This window comes from Talpa occidentalis, unplaced genomic scaffold (assembly GCF_014898055.3).
Source record: "Talpa occidentalis isolate TD23 unplaced genomic scaffold, MPIMG_talOcc4v2.1 talOcc4.9, whole genome shotgun sequence".
In the NCBI taxonomy this organism is placed as follows: domain Eukaryota; kingdom Metazoa; phylum Chordata; class Mammalia; order Eulipotyphla; family Talpidae; genus Talpa; species Talpa occidentalis.
Genome location: NW_023605305.1, coordinates 95,222,039 through 95,239,662, shown reverse-complemented (window position 1 = coordinate 95,239,662; position 17,624 = coordinate 95,222,039). Strand labels below are relative to the sequence as shown.

Genomic DNA, 17,624 nt, shown 5'->3' with positions numbered 1-17,624 from the left:
AATGCTGTTTTAACTCTTATCCTAAAAAACAAAACAAAAAACTCTCCCTCGATATAACATCCCCCTCATTTCTCTGCTCTACTCTATAGTAAAAGAGTTGCCAATTCTTGGTGTTTCCATTTCTTCCATTCTCAGCTGATCCCACTTTTTTTTAAAAAAAAGATTTATTTATTTATTTATTTATACAAGCACTGGGTACAGTCAGAAGCACGGTGGGGGGCGGTGAGGGTGTGTGTGTGTGTGTGTGTGTGTGTGTGTGTGTGTGAGAGAGAGAGAGAGAGAGAGAATTCACCAGAGCCAGAAGCGGGGAACAGAACAGGCAGATTGAGGAAAAATACACTGCTGAGGGGAGCAGCGGGCGTGGCAGGAGAGGTCTGTCATGCCTTGTGGGACCCTCGCAGGTGGCCGGGGATTGAACTGGCACTGCAGAGGCTACAGGCACCTTCGCAGCCCAGCGCTCAAACGCTGCGCCACCAGGGGAGGCCCTGATCCCACTTTTACTAGGCTTTTATCTCCACTGTTACTCTGAAGTCATTCTTATAAAAAAGTAGCAACAGCTTACACATTACCAAACATGGTATCAATTAGCAATCCTCATTTTATTTAGCAATCCTATTTTATTTAGTTGATGTCATCCTCCTTCTTGAAACATGCTTTTCACTTGACTGATGGGATAATAATATATTCTCCATCTTTTCTATCTCACTGTTTACTTCTAAGTTAGCTTCATTGGAACCTCAACTTCTTGAGGTTCCAAGTAACAGCTTTAGTAAACTGGCTTAGTTTTTGGATTTTTTTCCACTTCCATTAATTCCCTTCATTTAATTCAGCATTATGGCTTTGATTACCATCATATCTAAAATTATAATTTCAGCCTTATAAACCCAGTCATCCCATGTCATTTCCCCTGGGACATCTCAACAGGAACCTCAAATTTAATATACGTGAAATCAAACTCTTAATTAGCTCTCCATGCCTCCAAATCTTCTAGCATTCCCCAACAATACATGCTTAGTTACTCTGGCCAACCATTTACTCTGTTACTCTGGCTAAAATCTCTGGAGTCTTATTTGATTGCCATTTCACTCAAAGTCTATATTAAATCCTGTTGGATCTACCTTTAAATTATATCCAGAAACTAAACCATTTTCAACACTGCCACATCTATTCTCCTATCTATGCATATTCATCTCTTGCCTGTATTATTACAAATAGCCCCCTAGGTGGTCTCTGCTCTTGTTCCTTTATCATCCATTCTCCATAAAGCAGCCAGAGTGACATTTTAAAAACCAGGTCATGTCACCTCCCTAAGCAGAACTCACCAAAAACTTCTATCATATTTTAAATAAAACCCAAAGTTCTTACAAAAACAATAAGACCAGTAGAGCCCCTTCCCCAACTTATCCCCTAAACCCTGGAACTAACTCTTTTATCTCATCTTCTATTTTTCTCCCTCTTGTTTACACTAAACCTGCCACACTGGCCCCTTAGTTGTTAATTGAATATGCCAGGCATGCTACCACCTTAGTACTTTAGTGCCACTATTCTCTTTGCTCTAAAGTTCTTCCTCTAGATATTGAGATATTTACTTCCTTACTCGTCTTACAGGAGTCTGGTTAAATGTCATCTTGTCTTGAGGACTTCCTTGACTAGCTTATCTAAAATAGTACTCCTGTGATATTATATTCTCTTGTCAGCTTTTCTTCATAATGCTTATTAGTGGATATGTCTACTTATTATTCATGTTCTCCCTATTAAACTGTAAATTCTATGTGGACAGGATCTTGGTCATCTTTGCTTATTTCTCTAATCCCAATACCTGGAATACATTATATTTGATAAATACAGAATTAATCAAATGGCCAAATAAACGATATGCAGTAAACACAACTGCAGTTTTAAAAACTAAGTTAAAAACTAATTTTATTGAACCTTTTTTTTTAAAGATTTATTTTTATACAAGAACCGGGGTACAGGCCAAATGTGCGAGGGGGTGAGAGGATTCACCAGAGACAGAGCAGGGAACAGAACAGGCAGACTTACGAAATACACTGCTGAAGGGAGCAGCGGGCGAGACAGGAGAGGTCTGCTTCGCCATATGGGATTCTCACTGGCCGGCCGGCTGGGATCAAACCCGCACTGCAGAGGCTGCAGACAGCTTCACAGTGCGGTGGCTCAAGTGCCTGTGCCACCAGGGAGGCCCTTTATTGAACTTTCTTATAGAAAGATTACCTATCAATCACCTTGTTTGCTACCTACTTGAAATTTCAGTGTGTAAATTTTGTTTTACCAATAAGAATATTACAATATTTAGGGCCTCCCCGGTGGCGCAGCGGTTGAGCGCTGGGTTGCGAAGCTGCCCGCGGCCTCTGCGGCGCCGGTTCGATCCCCGGCTGCTCCCCGGCCATCGGAGGAGGGTCCCACATGGCGCGCAGACCTCTCCTGCCGCCCGCTGCTCCCCTCAGCAGTGTACTTCGGTCCTTCTGCCTGCTCTGCTCCCCGCTCTGGCTCTGGTGAATTCTCTCACCCTCCCGCGCTTCTGACTGTACCCAGTGCATGTATAAACCAAACAAACAAACAAATAAATAAATAAATAAAACATGCCTCTATTTAAAAAAAAAAAAAAAAAAATATTACAATATTTATATAGTTTCCTGCTTATAACCAGTGCTTACATTCTTTGTAATGTATTGAAAGAATATGGGAAATGAAAAAAGCTTAACAATCTTTGTCTTAGAATTCATTCTAAAAACATTTAAAAAATTTTTAGGCCACCAAATTATTTTGATATGCTTGAAAATGAAGCAAATGCACATTTGAAATAAAGCTGAAGAGACTATTACCTGGAAGAGACTATTTCCACATGCACACTATAGATTAAATGCTTATAAATAATGTTGAGTATCTATGACCAAAACAAAGATTACCTTAGAACAATCTCCAGGAACACAATTAATTTTAGAACTCCAAAAATACTTTCCAAGTCTGGAGCTGAAAATACTTCCCTAACAGAATTATTTTTTAAATCAAATATTTAAGATATTTAGGCTATTTTAACAAAAGCTAATTTTCATGGTAAGTGTCATTTAAAGATTCTGAATTTTCTCCAAGTAATAAAATGGTATTTATTAGAGACAAATTATTATAACTCTTAACATATTAAATACATACCTGAATTAAACCAGCACCTGTTTGCATAGAAGACTTTTTTAATAATCTCACTTCTTTGTTTATGTACCTTAGCATTCCACTAAGAGTACTGAAGTCATTACCCTCAGAACTATCATCTTCTAGGTCATATGTGAGAGGTTTAAATGAGTCTGGCTGGGTATAAGTCAGCTCCTTCTGACTTTCTTCTAATGCCAAAGATTGTTCAAAATGCATTTTTTTTAAGTCCTGCAGTAATTCTTCAGAAAGATCTTCATCACTACGAGTTTTGAAACTAAGATCACTAGCACTAATAGAGCGACGTAGTTTTCTACACTTGAAAAAAGATGGGTTAGAATTGTCACTAAGCTTTGAATCTTGAATGTCAGGTATAGTTTCTGTTGGAGATGTAAATGCAGCTGGCAGAAACTTGATGTCTTCTGTCCTTTCATGTCCAGAAATTTTGGCTTGTAATCTGTTTAATTCTGATTCCTGTAACAATGTTATACATAGAAGGTGAGCAATACATTGTTGTCAAGTGTACAAATTACTTAGAAAATCATACTCTTAAAAGTTATCTAAGTAAATCTTTTTCCAAGTATAGGAGTTATTTTTATAATTCATGAAAGTTTTCCAAGCTCTGTTTAAACCCTTAATTTTGGGACAATTACCTAGGTTCACTAAAAATATGTTTGAATTATACTAAGGAATTCTATGAAAACCAGATTTTCTGTATAGAAATATTTTCTTTTTCTTTTTTTTAATTAAAATATCAATTTCTACTCAAGATTGAAATCTTATATCTAAAATTTTCTCTGCAAAAGCAAAAGGTACATAATCTTTGGTTAATCTAATATATATAAACATAAAAACATGACTCCGTTCAGAATTTCTAATAGGAAATACATAGTATTTGCACAGTAGTTATCTGCTTTATATATTCTCACTACAAGAAACATTTATTGCATTAGAAAAATTTCAAAAACCTTTAAGAAAGTGTATTTATGGGGCATTTGTGGGGCATTCCTTTTTGAACAGTACCCATCCCCTTGATATCTACAATATCACCTTTCTTGTAGATTCGCATGTATGTGGCCAAGGAACAACTTCATGTTTTCTATAAGGCCTAGAGAACATATAGTGGGGTCCCTCTTCTCTTTCCCTTTGTGTTAGTTATTTAATGTATTAAATAACTCAATCCTTATTTTTTTTAATTTTTTTTATAGAGGCATGTTTTATTTATTTGTTTGTTTGTTTTGTTTATACATACACTGGGTACAGTCAGAAGCGCGGGAGGGTGAGAGAATTCACCAGAGCCAGAGCGGGGAACAGAGCAGGCAGAAGGACTGAAGTACACTGCTGAGGGGAGCAGCGGGCGGCAGGAGAGGTCTGCGCGCCATGTGGGATCCTCCTCCGGTGGCCGGGGAGCAGCCAGGGATTGAACCGGCGCCGCAGAGGCTGCGGGCAGCTTCGCAACCCAGCGCTCAACCGCTGCGCCACCGGGGAGGCCCTAACTCAATCCTTATTAAATAAATGTTTCATTTCCTTTTTTTTTTCAAGTCTTTCATTTGGATCTTCTGATCCAAGTTTGAGTCCTAAGAATGAGGCTGTATATTACACACATATTTTTAAAGCCTAAAAAATGAAGATATTTTAATTTTAAAAGTTAAGTAAAATGTATAACAGTCTTCTGTACAAATACATTCTCCTTTTCTTACAGATATCCATTAGATTTATATTTCTAAATGTCACTTTTTTAAAAAGATTTATTTTTTTATAATTAAAAGTTTGCTTTAAATATTTTTTTAGAGAGGGGACACCACACTTCCTCTCAATTAGGAGAAACATTTTTGTAGTCCAGAGCTCTTTTATTTCTTTTTGCACACCTATCATGCCATGAATTCACAAGGAATAGGTTCCAGCAGCTCAGGCTCCTTCCCACTGGTTCTCACAAAGTGTGCTTCTCTAGGTGGAGCAGGCTGGCGCTTTGGCTGAACCCAAGTACCCTTCTCTTTGGCTTCCTTTTAGTTCTGATCATTTTCTTTCATACGTTTCAGGAAGCTATCTTGGCTCTTAGAGTGCTTAATGTGTTCAATACGAACATTAATTCTCTTTGCAAGGATCTTGCCCTTTACTTGCTTGTTTACAACAATGCCAACTGCATGCTGGGTAACATTATAGACTCTACCAGTTTTGTCATGGTAACATTTGTGGGGCATTCCTTTTTGAACAGTACCCATCCCCTTGATATCTACAATATCACCTTTCTTGTAGATTCGCATGTATGTGGCCAAGGAACAACTTCATGTTTTCTATAAGGCCTAGAGAACATATAGTGGGGTCCCTCTTCTCTTTCCCTTTGTGTTAGTCATTTTGGTGACTTACTGGAAGATGGCGGTTCCCTTTTAAAGATTTATTTTTATTTATTTATGTGTACAAGAACTGGGGTGTAGGCCAGAGGTGTGGAAGGTGAGAGGATTCACCAGAGACAGAATGGGAGCAAAGCAGGCAAATTTTACTGAAATGCACTGCTGAGGGGAGCAGCAGGGGAGACAGGAGAGGTCTGAGCCATGTGGATTAGATACCTGGCCCGGGATCAAACTCATGCCTCAGTGGCTGGCAATAGTTTGATAGTGCTGAGACTTTAAATTTAACTCCTGCACCACCAGGCAGGCCCCTAAATTAGTCACTTTAAATCTGTTAGTTTCTTTCTAAAAATCACTGTGTTTATAACTAAAACTGTCATAACCACAGTACACATTACAAAATGAAAGTCTAACATATATTTCAGCTGTTTGATATCTTTATATGACTTTATCTAGATAAACTTTAGAATTTTTTTTTTTTTTGCAGACCAGCAGTTCTTTTTTTTTTTTTTTTTTTTAAAAGATTTATTTATTTATTTATACAAGCACTGGGTACAGTCAGAAGCACGGGAGGGTGAGAGAATTCACCAGAGCCAGAGGGGAGAGCAGAGCAGGCAGACTGACGAAGTACACCGCTGAGGGGAGCAGCGGGCGGCAGGAGAGGTCTGCGCGCCATGTGGGACCCTCGCCCGGCAGCCGGGGATCGAACCGGCGCTGCAGAGGCCGCGGGCAGCCTCGCAGCCCAGCGCTCAACCGCTGCGCCACCAGGGGAGGCCCTAGAATTTTTTTTTTTATGATTGACTTTATTGTTTTATTTATTTATTTATTTGTTTGTTTGTTTGTTTTGTTTTTATACATGCACTGGGTACAGTCAGAAGCGTGGGAGGGTGAGAGAATTCACCAGAGCCAGAGCAGGGAGCAGAGCAGGCAGAAGGACCGAAGTACACCGCTGAGGGGAGCAGCGGGTGGCAGGAGAGGTCTGCGCACCATGCGGGACCCTCCTCCAGTGGCTGGGGAGCAGCTGGGTATTGAACCGTTTCTGCAGAGGCCGCAGGCAGCCTCGCAACCCAGCGCTCAACCACTGCGCCACCAGGGAGGCCCAAACTTTAGAATTTTTTATAGTAAATCTTGTATGTACATTCTTATAATCACAAAGTAGCTACAGAATTTGCTATACATACAGGGTTGTGTGCTGTTTTTCTTTTTTCACTAATGTGTTATCTAGCCAAAATTGAGAAATATGGTATCTCAGATAAGATTCCTTTTAATTTACAGGTTAACACCTAAATTTACAATGATCTGTAGTATAATGAATACGTTAAACAAAATTCAATGTATTTTTAAGATTCAAGAAAGTTCACTGCTGCATCCTTATTTAGTGTTCCATAATACAGTGACGTCTTCAGGGCTCTCAGAAAATGGTCTCAGCTTTGCTCTTGCTACAGGTGCCCCCATGTACTATAGCACCTGTTTAGGTACTAAAGGAAGTGAGTTGGAAAGAGCAGTGGATTCAAACACTGATCGCCCTTTTCTTCTCTCTCACTTCTGTTTTTGTTTTGTCACTTACCACTGCTGTCAATAGAATCACATTATTTATAAATTTTATAAGTAGAACCAAATTATTCACAAATTATTATTTATAAATTGAAATTCTCATTATTTATAGCTACTTCTAATTGTTATGGCAGCTTCTGTTAGCTTTTCTTGTTTCTTTCTCTCTTTTATCCTCAACTCCTCTTTGGTCTGGACTTCAGAGTCAGGTGACATTACTTTGAATTAATATTAAAAATTTTATCTATATGCATCAATGCTGACATTAATTCCAAATTTCAGAAAAAACTGCCATAATCAATAGGGTGAATAAGTAGCAAGGGGTTATCTGAGAGATTATGCACATACTCAAATCTAGTACAAAAAATTTTGAGTATAATCTTGTGTTTTCTACTTTATGATTTTTATTTATTTTTATTTTTTAAAGATTTATTTTATTTATTTATGCATACAAGAGCTGGGGTGTAGGCTTAAGGTGAGGGGTGGTAAGGGGAGGTAAGAAGATTCACCAGAGACAGAGTGGGGAGTAGAACAGGCTAACTGACTGAAATACACTGCTGAGGGGAGCAATGGGTGAGACAGGAGAGGTCTGCTGTGCCATGTGGGTCACCTCCCTGGCTGGGGATTGAACTAGTGCTGCAGTGGCTGCTGATAACTTCATAGTGCTAAGACTTAACCCCTTGTGCTACCAAGAGGCCTTCTACTTTATGATTTTTAAAGGAACTTTACTGGCTTTGATAAAATGCTCCTACTTTTTAAGCTCATTAAGTGTAAAATTCTCTAAAGTAAACCTCATGATTAAGTATTCATTTGAAGTTTGCATGTGAGTTCCAGTGCAACACAAAAGGCTCTTCCTATGATTCTTCCCACAACTATCAAATCTATAACTAAAAACAGCAATTCCATATGAAAGAAACTAGCTGAGCAAGTTTCACTGGGAAGATTAGAAATATCCACATCAAAATGTGTAGGGAAGACTCAAATAAATCTTATCATAAACCCAAATCTAGTCCTCCAATTATTAAGACTCATATCAAAGGGATGGACCCCCAAAATACCTAACTCTGAAAGCATTAGGGCTTACATCCCTAAGACGCAAAACTACAAAAAGCAAAGAAACAGTTTATAACATGCTCACCATGGCTAGTTCCTCAGGAAAAATCTAGAAAGAAAAGCTTTCCCTGAAAGAGGCCTATATTCATGTTAAAAGATGCTTCCTGAGGGTCAGATTTCTAATTTAGTACACGTTTAGGGACAGAATGTGATCCTTCCCACAGCTAAGGAAGCCAGCAAACACATCTTCAACTCTCCCTTGTGTCCTCTCCAATTGACATTTCATCTTGGAAGGTGCTTGTATAGAAGTCTGGAGCTTGAGCTTTTGAAGCTGCCACCCAAGGGATAGGCCCACGGAATGTGCAATTTTGATAGCCTACAGGGCTTTACGCATTTAAGAATCTATAAGGGCTGTAAGAAATAAAGAAGCAGTTCTTACTGGGTATTCCTGCATAACTATATGTTCCCTCATAACTGTATAGCCAGGACCATCACTGAGGGAGAAGGCAAAAAAGCTATCTCCCAGTTCTGCCTGGAAGGATCCTAACTATACTTTCCCAATAGTTTATTAAGACTCCAGTTTCTAATTAGTCTGCCTCTATGTGCTAACTAAAGTCCTTCCCTTTGGAACACTGACAGGTGTGGGCACACTCCATGGGATCCATTAAAAACAAAGAAAGTTGTTTGGGAAATCACAAAGGTTTGAAACAATGCAAGGAACTGGGCCAGATTCATTGATAAGACACATCTCATACACTACTACTCCACTGAGGACTACTCCATTGATACTGGAAAGAGGGCTGTTTTATCTAGTGCACAGAAACCAACACAGAGTCAAAGAAAATGAAGCTACAGAGGAATATGTATTCCAAACAAAAGGAAAGCAGAGATTAGTGAATAACCCCCCAAAAAGTTAAAAATACCATAAAGATGCTCAACAGAGTAAAAATAATGCATGAACACAGTGAGAATTTCAACAAAGAGACAGAACATGTAAGAAAGTACCCAACAGAAAATCAGAGTAAATACAATAACTGAACTGAAAAGTTCCACTGACTTTTCCAGTGAAGCCCCCTCCACAAGTTCACCATGCACAAGGCTGTGTGTGCCCAGCCAATCAAGACAGCAAATGAGCTGATGCAGATTCTGGACGAAATGGACCAGAGCCACAGCAGGGAGATGCAGCTCTACAATAGCGACTAAGGGTATAATTGGTAACACTGTTATTATATAATTGAAATATGCTAAGAGATTTGAACTTAAATGTTCTTACCAAAAAAAAAGTTTCTGTTTTGAACATTTTAAATTTCTCCTCTTAATGTGACATTATGATGTACATCATATTACCAATTCCCAAACCCAACATCTTTTAAGTAAAATGATTGTTATTCAAACATGTCACTATCTGGCTATACAGTCCTCTACAAACTACAAGGATAGGAAAATAGGTCATAAGTTAATTTTTTCATAGGTATGTTTTATGCACTTTTTTAAAAAAAAGATTTATTTATTTATGCATACAAGAACTGGGGTACAGGCCAGAGGTGTGGGGAGTGAGAGGATTCACCAGAGACAGAGCAGGGAATATAACAGGAGTATTGACTGAAATACACTGCTGAGGGGAACAATGGGCGAACAGGAGAGGTATGCTGTGCCATGTGGGTCACCTCCCTGGCTGGTGATCAAACTCGTGTGGCAGAGGCTATGGGTAGCTTCATGGTGCTGCATGTTAACTCCCTGCACCCCCAGGGAGGCCCCCTGTTTTATGTACTTTTATGTTTACTTACTTTAATAAGTAAGGCTTCATTTGTAGCTTCAATTACTTCATTTCTGTCTTGGACTTGTTGATGCAAATTGCTCACAGTGTCTTGGGCTTCTTCTAATTCCAGCTTTGCCTTCTCTAACTGTTCATTGAGCTGCTGAACAGAAGTCTTTTGAGAATCAGCAGAAATCTTCCATTTTGCATGATTCTCTTGATGTGAAATCATCTGTTTAGCCCCAACAATGGAAAAGAAGAGGAGGAAAGAAACATAATGGGATGAGCTGGTTTCAGTAGTGTTCTAATACTTTCTACTCCCACTTAAACTAAAGTAGTTGTTTACATTACAAACACTTGATTTCTCTATAAATTAAATACCAGAAGAAAAAAGGTAGAGAAGGAACCTATAGTCTTAAATTTACTTAAGAACAATTAACCAACTGTAACAAACTGTTTTTGGATACTGCTTGAATATCAACTATAAAGACATTTTGTGATAACTGGGAAAATCTGAAAATGACTGGATATTTGATGACATTAAAGAATTAACTGTTGGGCCTCCCCTGTGGTGCACTGGGTTGAGCGCAGCGCTGTGAAGCTGCCTGCAGGCTCTGCAGCGCTGGTTCGATTCCTTGCCAGCCAGAGAGATTCCCACATGGCGCAGCAGACCTCTCCTAGCTCGCTCGCTGCTCTGCTCAGCAGTGTATTTCGGTTCATCTGCCTGTTCTGCTCCCCGCTCTGTCTCTGGTGAATCCTCTCACCCTCCCACGCCTCTGGCCTGTACCCTAGCTCTTATGTAAAAATAAATAAATTTAGGGCCTCCCGGTGGCGCAGCGGTTGAGCGCTGGGTCGCGAAGCTGCCCGCAGCCTCTGCAGCGCCGGTTCCATCCCCGGCTGCTCCGCGGCCACCGGAGGAGGGTCCCGCATGGCGCGCAGACCTCTCCTGCCGCCCGCTGCTCCCCTCAGCAGTGTACTTCGGTCCTTCTGCCTGCTCTGCTCCCTGCTCTGGCTCTGGTGAATTCTCTCACCCTCCTGCACTTCTGACTGTACCCAGTGCTTGTATAAATAAATAAATAAATCTATCTTAATTAATTAATTAATTAAAAAAAGAATTAACTGTCAATTGTTAGGTGTGATATTGTGGTTTTGATTTTAAAAAATTGCACTTAACTTGCTCATTGGCTTACTGATGAAATGATGTCTGGGATTTGCTTCAAAATAATATGTGATATGTGTGGAAGGGGATAGGAGAGAGGGAATACAGTGAAGTTAAAGATATGGTGATCATAATTTCCAGTTTGCCTAGGCCTGTTTGGGTTTTATGTTTGGTATCCCAGTGTAGCCACTAAAATCACCCCTATTCATTCTCAAAAGTATTTTCTTAGATAAATGAAGTGGTCAGTGTAATTATAGATGAGATCAAATTGGCCACAAGTTGACAATTATTGAAGCTGAATAATAAAAACATGAGAACTTATACCAATTTCTCTATTTATGACTATATTTTAAATCTACAATGAAAGTTTTTAGAACTCATATTCTCATAAAAAGGGGTTTCGATTGTTACTAAGTGACTTTTCTTACATTTCTGAAACTTGTATAGTAACATTTTTAAAAATTTTGATCCTTTTTTCTACCTTTTCTACCTTTTCTATCTTTTTTGATTGCTGAGTAATATTCCATGGTGTATATGTACCACATCTTCTTGAGCCAGTCATATATTTTTGGGCATTTGGGTTGTTTCTATAGCTTAGCTGTTGTAAATAGTGCTGCTATAAACATAGGGGTGCAGGTGCCCTTTGGAATTAATGTTTCTGTGTCATTTGGGTAAATACCTAGGAGTGGAATTGCTGGATCATATGGAAGCTCTATGTTTAGTAGGTCCAGAAATCTCCACACAGCTCTCCATAGTGGTTGGACCAGTTTGCACTCCCACCAGCAATGCAGGAGAGTTCCTTTTTTCTCCACAACCTCGCCAACATTTGTTGTTGCTAGTTTTTTTAATATGTGCCATTCTCACTGGTGTAAGATGGTGTCTCGCTGGAGTTTTGATTTGCATTTCCCTAATTACAAGTGATGTTGAACATTTTTTCATATGCCTGTTGGCCTCTACCTATTATTCTAATGACATATTCTCTCATTGCTATAGTAAAAAAAAAATCTGCCAAGCATCAACCAAGGAAAAGAAAAACATATTACATATTTTCATATCACATATGTAAATTATTTGAATCAAATATTAAATAGTAATACAAAACCATTTTTTGTCCTATTTACATAAAAATGATTTCGGTGACTTACAAAACTAAAAGTAAAAAACTGGATTAACTGCAAATAAAAGTAGAATAGAGACCATGTAATAAAAGTGTAATAAGTAGTAATGAGTGTAATGAGTGGTAAAATCTATAGAGATAACTAATTATTATTGATGATCACTAAATTGATCAGTTAATATCAAATTATGCTGAATACAATAGCATTTACATTTGTCTCTAAAGACTAAGGGTTGCACTCTCTTGGCTTAAGGATTGAATTCACTTGCAAATATGTTCTGTTTAGTAAATATGCTTTCAAACAGATCTGAATCCAAGTAAATTTAAGCAAGATGTGGTAACCACAAACTCCACCCATCACTCACAATGATGTTATCAAATTCTCAAAAGTTCTCTGTCAGAGAAATGCTTTATTAAAATTCCATAAGTAAGTTATTTAGATCTTACACCTAAGTTTTGGATAGTTATCTTCAAACATATTTCCAAATCTAAAGATAATTTGGTAAATATTTTCAAACAAGAAATGTTATTCTAATCGACAATACTACCTATTTCTATAAAGGCTCAGGACATATTGATAAAAAAGTATCAGGTGCTAGTATTGCCTCACTATCTAATAAGTATCAGAACAATGTTAGAAATTACAAAGCATGATTGATTCACATCTCATGAAACTGCTAATCAGTTATAAACACTTCTAACTTGGTTATTTTATAACCAATAATGATGTGCCAGACTCTGAACTAAGAGCTTTAACTATATTAATCAGCATAGTTGGATAAGATGGTGCTATTATTACATGCATTTCAGTAATTTTTTTCTCTTTTGAAAAATTAATTTGTCAGCCATTTATATATCTGTATAACTTTGGGGTTACAGTTTTCTATTTCCACATGTGTTATTATGTCCATTTTAGACAGAGATGTTAGGTTGCCCACATAAATGCATCTGATGAACTGAGATTAGGAACCATACTGTCTGGTTCAGGAATTCAGGCTCTGAACCCTATAGTATATTAGTTCACTGGACATGAAGAGGAAATTATATTTTTAGGCTATCAGAAATGAACACTGCATTGTGTTGTCTTATAATGAACATTTAAGAGCTAGACCTCTATTTTTGTCCAAACATGTCAATCTAATTTTGTCAGGAAGTAATAGAAAATATTAAAATTTTATTTACCTCCATATGATAAGCCTCTTTGAGAGATTCTACTTCTGCTGACAGCTTCTTGATTTCTGCTTGCATTCTTGCTTCTAAATGAGCTTCACGTACGTGAGAAGCACCCAATTCTTCAGCTAAATGGTTACCATGAGCTTCCTTAAAAAATGACATATTGAGTAAGGCAATAAAGTTTGTGTTTTTTTTTTCTTAAATATTTATTTATGTATACAAGAACTGGGGTGTAGGTCAGAGGTGTGGGGGTAAGAGGACTCATCAGAGACAGAGTGGGGAGCAGAACAGGCAGATCTACTGAAATACACTGCTGAGGGGAGCAGCGGGCTAGACAGGAGAGGTCCGCTGCACCAAGTGGGTTAGTTCGCTGGTCGGTGAGTTATTGAATTCGTGCTGCAGTGGCACTGAACTCATGCTGCAGTGGCTCGCAGTAGCCAGATAGTACTGTGTCTTTAACCCTTGTGCTACCAGGGAGGCCCTAAAATTTGTGGGTTTTATAGCTAAATCAAGGTAGTGCATTTGTGGAAATACTTATATAAACATACAATACCAAATTAACATTAAATGGTATACTTTGAAATCTTGACATTTAAGAGTTACTAATGGGAGAGTATTAGCATATTGTTTGTTATTAGAATAGAATAGAATAATATAATAGAAGGTCATTAACCAACGCTTTCTGTAAAACAAAGTAATAACCACAGAATGTTGAACTTTGGCATGTAATAATCTACTCTTAGGTATGCCCATGTATTTCTGCTCACCAGATGCACTGTTTATCAAGAGTCAGTTGTGCAGTTATCTAAACTAATTTATGTTAGTTGTGCTCAAAATTATAATTATGTAATTCTGATACATATTATGAATAAAAGTGTTTTCACATGAAAACTAAGCTATGTTTTCAAATTGCTTGAGTCGCAAACATTTGCTACCCAATTATAAGTAATCACGATAGTTGCAAAATATTGTGGGAAACCTCACAGAAAATATAAGAGATGCTACAGTCTGATTTATGAATTTCTTTTTATTCTCCTTCCATTGAAAAGAAACCAAACTTCATGATGGGATAAAATCATGGTTTATGTAAGAAGATCAGGTGGATTGTTATCAGATGGTTCTACTGATAAACAAAGAACCAAGATTCAGTCCTACATTGAAAGATTATTGTATGTTTAGAGGTTTTAGTTAAAATGTAATATCTTAAACTATAATTTTTTTTCAAAGATCTATTTATTTATGCATACAAGAGCTGGGGCACAGCCCAGAGATGCGGGGGGGTGAGAGGATCCACCAGAGAAATGGTGGGGAACAGAACAGACAGATTGACTGAAATACACTGCTGAGGGGAGCAGCGGGCAAGACAGGAGAGGTCTACCACACCATGTGGGTAGCTCCCTGGCTGTCAGGGATCAAATTTGTGCTGAAGAGGCTGTGGATTGCTTCATAGTGTGGTGCTTAACCCCTTGCGCCACCAGAGAGGCCCTAAACTATAATTTTTAGTAATTTACTACTTTTACTAACATTTTTGATGAATGGAGCTTAGCTTATCAGATAAAATCAATTCTTCTATAAACACACAGATACAGGGCCTCCCCGGTGGCACAGCGGTTCAGCGCTGGGTTGTGAAGCTGCCCGCAGCCTCTGCAGCGCCGGTTCGATCCCCAGCTGCTCCCCGGCCACCGGAGGAGGGTCCCATATGGCGCGCAGACCTCTCCTGCTGCCCGCTGCTCCCCTCAGCAGTGTACTTCGGTCCTTCTGCCTGCTCTGCTCCCCGCTCTGGCTCTGGTGAATTCTCTCACCCTCCCGTGCTTCTGACTGTACCCAGTGCTTGTATAAATAAATAAATAAATCTTTAGGGGGGGGGAAACATACAGATACAACTGATAAACATAAAAATGAGAAAAAAGTAGATAGCTTCCCTTTTCCTAGCAGATTCCCAAATGCCAACATATTCTGTACATAAAAATTCTCTGTGTAATCCAAATTAGATATTTTTTGGTTAACCAAAATTAAACATAAAAATTTACTTTAATTCTGTTTTTTAAACTTAATTCCTTTAACTGAATTAGTAACCATAGTAGAAAGCAAAAAAATCACAAGAACATTTCTAAAACATAATACAATTTTCTCAAAATCTAAGTAATTAGCCCAAATACATCAATTTAAATATTTTCAAGTCAAACTGTTAAGCTTTTTAAAAGCACTTTCCTCCCAAAGAAGCCTGAACTGCAGGCTGCATAACATTTATACATTTTAGATCATTAGTTTTCATTTACAAGAGTAACTACAATTGTAAAAACTTTGACTCAAAAAATAATTACTAGCTTTATCCTTTCTTCAAGTGATAGTTTAAACTAAGTTGAAAGTTTCAAAGTGTTCTATAATGAAACTTATTGAAAACTAGTTAGTTTGGCGAAAACTCATTTCAAAGGAATTTTTTAGTTCTATTACAAAACTACCCTAAACAACAGTTTTATTTTCTTTTTCAAATTTTGATAAAGCATATCTAACACAAAATTTACATTAACCATATCCATTTTTAAGTGCACAATTTAGCAGCAATAAGCAATTCATGCTATTGTATAACATAGTTAACTTTTGCAAAACCTATATTCTATAATTCAAAAAAGAAATGTTAAAGTGTTTTAGATTTTCAGTAAGGTAAGATTATTTAGAATAGGGATTACTTTCTCCTTAGAGAGTTGCTTTATTTCTTCCAGTTCATTTGTGAGCCTTTCTATTTCTCTCTGTGCTTGAACTTGTTGACCACGAGCTTCCACCAACTCTGCATGAGAGTTCTGCATCTGCTCTCGGGTTAACCTCAATTCTTGTTCCAAACTTATGGTCTCCTTGTATTGAGTTGTGATATATTGTTCCTGCTCTTTTATAACCTGAAATATACAAAACATTATCAGGTTCCAAAATTAAATGATACAGAAAATTTATTTTTAATCTGATTTCTCTTCTATTATTTTTTATTTTTTAAAAAATTTATTTATTTATGAATACAAGAACTGAGGTATAGGTCAGAGGTAAGGGTGAGGTAGGGGGTGGGGGGGGGCGTGTGTCTGTGTGTGTGTGTGTGTGTTTGTGTGTGTGAGAGAGAAAGGATACGCCAGAGACAGAGTGGGGAAAAGAACAGGCAGATTGACTGAAATACACAGTGGGTGAGACAAGAGAGGTCTGCTGCGCCATGTGGGTAGCTCCCTGGCTGGCTGGTCACCAAACTTGTGCTGCAGAGGCTACGGATAGCTTTATAGTGCTGTACTTAACCCCTTGCGCCACCAGTGAGGCCTTGATTTCTTTTTATTTATTTATTTATTTTTTAATGTGACTTTTCACATCCTAAACAAGTCTCTATGAAATTAACATAAAATAATTATCACCCACTATGAAACAGATATTCAGAAAATGTTTTTTCTTTTTTTTTTATGATAAGAAAATGGTAAAGTACTGTAACTCAGATCCATACCTACTTCAGCCCCCTTTGTGAGAGCTGCTATGATGGAAGTCAAGGAGGAAAAATATTCACAGGAAAGGGTCCAAAGACATCACAAGAAAATTAAAAAAAGATTGCATAAACATAATAATTCTGGTATTTCAAAGACATTCCCAAGGAACGTTGTTAAGGAAGGTGGACTAAAATCACATCTATGAACTTTAAAAAAAACTACAACAAAACCTGGGAAAAAGCATGTGAATTGATTCAAGAATAAACAAGGGGATAAAATACCAAAGAATAAATTTCAACAGCCAAATAAATTTAACAAAAAGAGAAAACTCCAGCTGGACAGAAAAAGTGATGTATCAGCAGCCAAGAAACACAAATGGGATGACTACAAAAAAAGAAGAAAGAAATGCAGCAGAGTATACAATGATAAAATCAATTAACATTGTTCATACAAAACAGATTTGGGAGATCTTAAGAAGGCCGTGACAAAGAAAAAAAAGAGTAAAATTGATGAAGGTATTTTGCAGAAGGTGATTTAAGGGAAAAATAAAACTACTGCATTTGTACATTTTTCAACTCATGTCCTGTGCTATATTCAGTATGGCAATGACAAACAAAGAAAACAGGTTTTAAAGAACTGCAAGGTGATTTGACTGAATTCAATAAACCTAAATATTCTAGAAATATTGTTAGGAAATTTCTTATATATGGGACTAAACCACAGATTGCAGAAGTAATGGGACATTTTAAAGGCCACATGAAGCAGCAGCTCCAGCATGAAGAAGCATCAGCCATCATGGAGTACATTTGGAGCAGAGGAACATGCTAATAGAGGAGCTCCACACAAA

General features: G+C 37.8%; 1 protein-coding gene across 6 annotated transcripts in view; it reads right to left on the bottom strand.

The window, feature by feature from the left end:
* CCDC18 (coiled-coil domain containing 18) overlaps window positions 1–17,624 on the bottom strand; it is a 90,692-nt gene that overhangs the window by 4,634 nt on the left and 68,434 nt on the right. For all 6 annotated transcript variants that reach the window (XM_054691754.1, XM_054691753.1, XM_037501211.2 and 3 more), the window contains 4 exons: window positions 16,013–16,216; window positions 13,332–13,469; window positions 9,905–10,105; window positions 3,172–3,639 (listed from right to left, as the gene is read on the bottom strand). In XM_054691754.1, coding sequence (XP_054547729.1) covers window positions 3,172–3,639; window positions 9,905–10,105; window positions 13,332–13,469; window positions 16,013–16,216 — 1,011 coding nt within the window. The remainder of the gene's footprint in view (window positions 1–3,171; window positions 3,640–9,904; window positions 10,106–13,331; window positions 13,470–16,012; window positions 16,217–17,624) is intronic.